General features: G+C 33.3%; 1 protein-coding gene across 1 annotated transcript in view; it reads left to right on the top strand.

Annotated features, from left to right (window-relative positions):
- Positions 1-2,862, top strand: part of LOC107679662 (T-lymphoma invasion and metastasis-inducing protein 2-like) — a 33,563-nt gene that overhangs the window by 27,383 nt on the left and 3,318 nt on the right. Inside the window, exons 23-25 of the mRNA XM_016475279.1 lie at positions 118-120; positions 1,314-1,404; positions 1,693-1,780. Coding sequence (XP_016330765.1) covers positions 118-120; positions 1,314-1,404; positions 1,693-1,780 — 182 coding nt within the window. The remainder of the gene's footprint in view (positions 1-117; positions 121-1,313; positions 1,405-1,692; positions 1,781-2,862) is intronic.

The raw sequence follows: 2,862 nt of genomic DNA, 5'->3' as shown, positions 1-2,862 counted from the left end.
TATCAGAGCAGAGTGGCCCTGAGAAGGAGGTGCATACAATTCTAGAATTACTTTTAAAAGCATACAGGGATCATATTATATGCAGTATATTTTCCCTTTTATGATTTCAATATCAAGCCTGTGTGTCGTGTGTCTCAGGTCACGGAGATCTCCATGGGAGAGTTCATCATTCACAGCTCAGCACTCTGGCAAAACCCTCTGCCCTCTTTGGGCCGCATGAGAAAAGACCCTGAACTCACCCTCTTCCGTAAGTCAGATCTGATTTACTGTAACTCTAAAAACCTTGCAGTTTATGCCGTATAATAAATGTATAATATTAAAAAGTCAGTGCAGTAAGTCAGTGTTTTTATTCCTCCAGTCTTCAAGAGTGCACTCATTTTGGTGTATCGGGAAAGCAAGTTAAAGAAAAGAATGGTGAGTTTTGGAATGTAGCACATGGGGTATTTTTATTAGGTCTGTCAGTTCATAAAAATATACATATTTTCATGCTATGCCAAATATTTAATTATTCATGTACTTGAGTATTTGCAGAATACTGATACTTAAGAACATTACATGAACAGATATTACTTTATTAGAGCAGATTGGTCTATTTATTGAATAGACAAAAAAACAATTTAGAAATCAAAATATACACTGCTCAAAATATACTGCTCAAAATGTTGGGCTCTGTAAGATGTCTGTTTATGCTCACCAAGGCTTCAATTATTTGATAAAAACAGCAATATTGTGAAATATTATTACAATTTAAAATAATTGTTTTCTGCATTAAAATGTGATTGTAAAATGTAATTTATTCCTGTGATCAAAGCTGAATTTTCAGCATCATTATTCCAGTCTTCAGAAATCATTCTAACATGCTGATTTGCTGCTCAAGAAACATTTCTTATTATTGTCAATGTTTGTTTGTGGAAACCATGATTTTGAGAAAGAATAGAATGTTAAAAAGAACAACATTTATTTGGAATAGATTTTTTTTTTGTAACAATGTAAATGTCTTTACTGTCAAGTAAAGTTTTATATTAAAAGATTTATACTAAAAGTATTATATTAATTCCTTAAAATCTATCTGACCTCAAAATTTTGAACAGAGGGCATGTATGAATATATTATATATTGTTACATATAGAAACAAATATTTGTTTTCTTTTGATATACTTCAAGCTTAAATTACAGAATTTACATGCAGGTCTGAGGTCAAGATTAATAGTGTTTTTAAGTAACACATTAAATTGACAGTCATGGTTTGGTTGCTGTTTGTAAGTTTTATACTGACAGACAGCTAACAGACATTTGTATGTTTATCCAACTAGACGTCTTCACGACCCGGGGATCTGGATCCTTTTAAATTCCGCTGGCTCATTCCTGTTTCATCCCTTCAGGTCCGACCTGGAAATTCAGCAGGTGTGTGCAACGTGATCTTCCTGTGTAAACTAAGAGATATCTCTGATGAACATGAGTTTGACATGGATTAAACAAGAGCTCTGTTCCTGTCAGAGAGAGAGAAGTAGATCTAAGACAGACATGGTATTCAAATACCACTTGAACACGTCACATCAGAGCTCGTAATAAAAAAAAATAATAAAAAAATTGTGTATCATGAATCTCAAGCCCTTTTAAAAGACCCACACATTGCCAAAATTCAAATCCAGTCCATAGCTTGCTTAAACATCCTACTCTTTCCTCTTTCAGGGTCAGAGAACCCCTGTGTGTGGGAGGTTGTTCACACAAAATCTGAAGTGGAGGGACGACCAGAGATGTCCTTTCAGCTCTGCAGCAGGTAATGATACTGAAAGTTAAAAAAAAACAAAAAAAAAAACCTAATAATAAATGAATAACATGAATAAAATACAACCTTATTTACCATGAGCTGATTCTTCTTAGCGTAATACTTCACCCAAAGATGAAAATTCATACTTTAAACATTTATTACATGAGGGTGAGTAAATGATAAGTAGAATAAAGCAATAAGCCCCAAGAAGCCGTGGTTTACAGTGAATTTATAACCGCTAAGGGGCGTTGTTAGGCACAACGCGAAGCGGAGTCTACTTATCTACTTCGCAGGGCTTATTGCTTTTATAAAACGGTTATTCCATATACGTAGTAAGGTTTCACAGAATAAAACAGAGCAAATAAAGTGTAATGATATAAATCAAAACAGTATTCTTCCACCAAACAATGTAGTTCCTCAGAATCAGTTGTGGTTGCAACAAAGTGGTTGCCGAGCAACACACAGAAGTAAACAAAGGTGTATGTTTGTAGTGTAAACAGCTTCGAACGTGGCTCAACCAATCAGAATATAAATATAAAACTAAAAACAATCCGTTTTATAATTTTCAGTTTGGGGCGAACAATCACTTTAAGGGAGTTTTACGAACTCAAACATTCCTCAACCGTAGTAAAATCACCGTAATCCCTTGTGAAAAAGAAGTACACTTTAGCATACTTTCAAAAAGAGTATTTATTACAGAAATAATATACTTTAAAAGAATATACTGAATATGGTGCGTACAATATCAAATAATACACTACAGTTTAAGTTATAATCAAGTACTTAACATGTGCTTAGTATGTTAGTCAACATCAGAATACTGTACTTATGTAAAGCACAACAAAGTGTACTTCTTTAAAGTAAAACTTTTAACTTGACATTTACAAAGCACACTTATTAAAAGGGTCAAGAAGCAGTCATGAAAGTACTTTCTTTAATTGCATGTAGGTGGCCTTTAATTGAATTCATAATAATACAGATTTTAAAATATACTTTTAAGATTTAAAGTATACTACAAGTTAGGCCTGGGCGATAAAACGGTATCGATATTTATCGATGGTACACCTTCTTCGATATCGATAGAAAAATTG

This window comes from Sinocyclocheilus anshuiensis, unplaced genomic scaffold (assembly GCF_001515605.1).
Source record: "Sinocyclocheilus anshuiensis isolate Anshui unplaced genomic scaffold, SAMN03320099.WGS_v1.1 scaffold280, whole genome shotgun sequence".
Classification (NCBI taxonomy): domain Eukaryota; kingdom Metazoa; phylum Chordata; class Actinopteri; order Cypriniformes; family Cyprinidae; genus Sinocyclocheilus; species Sinocyclocheilus anshuiensis.
This window is presented reverse-complemented; position numbering and strand designations above follow the sequence as displayed.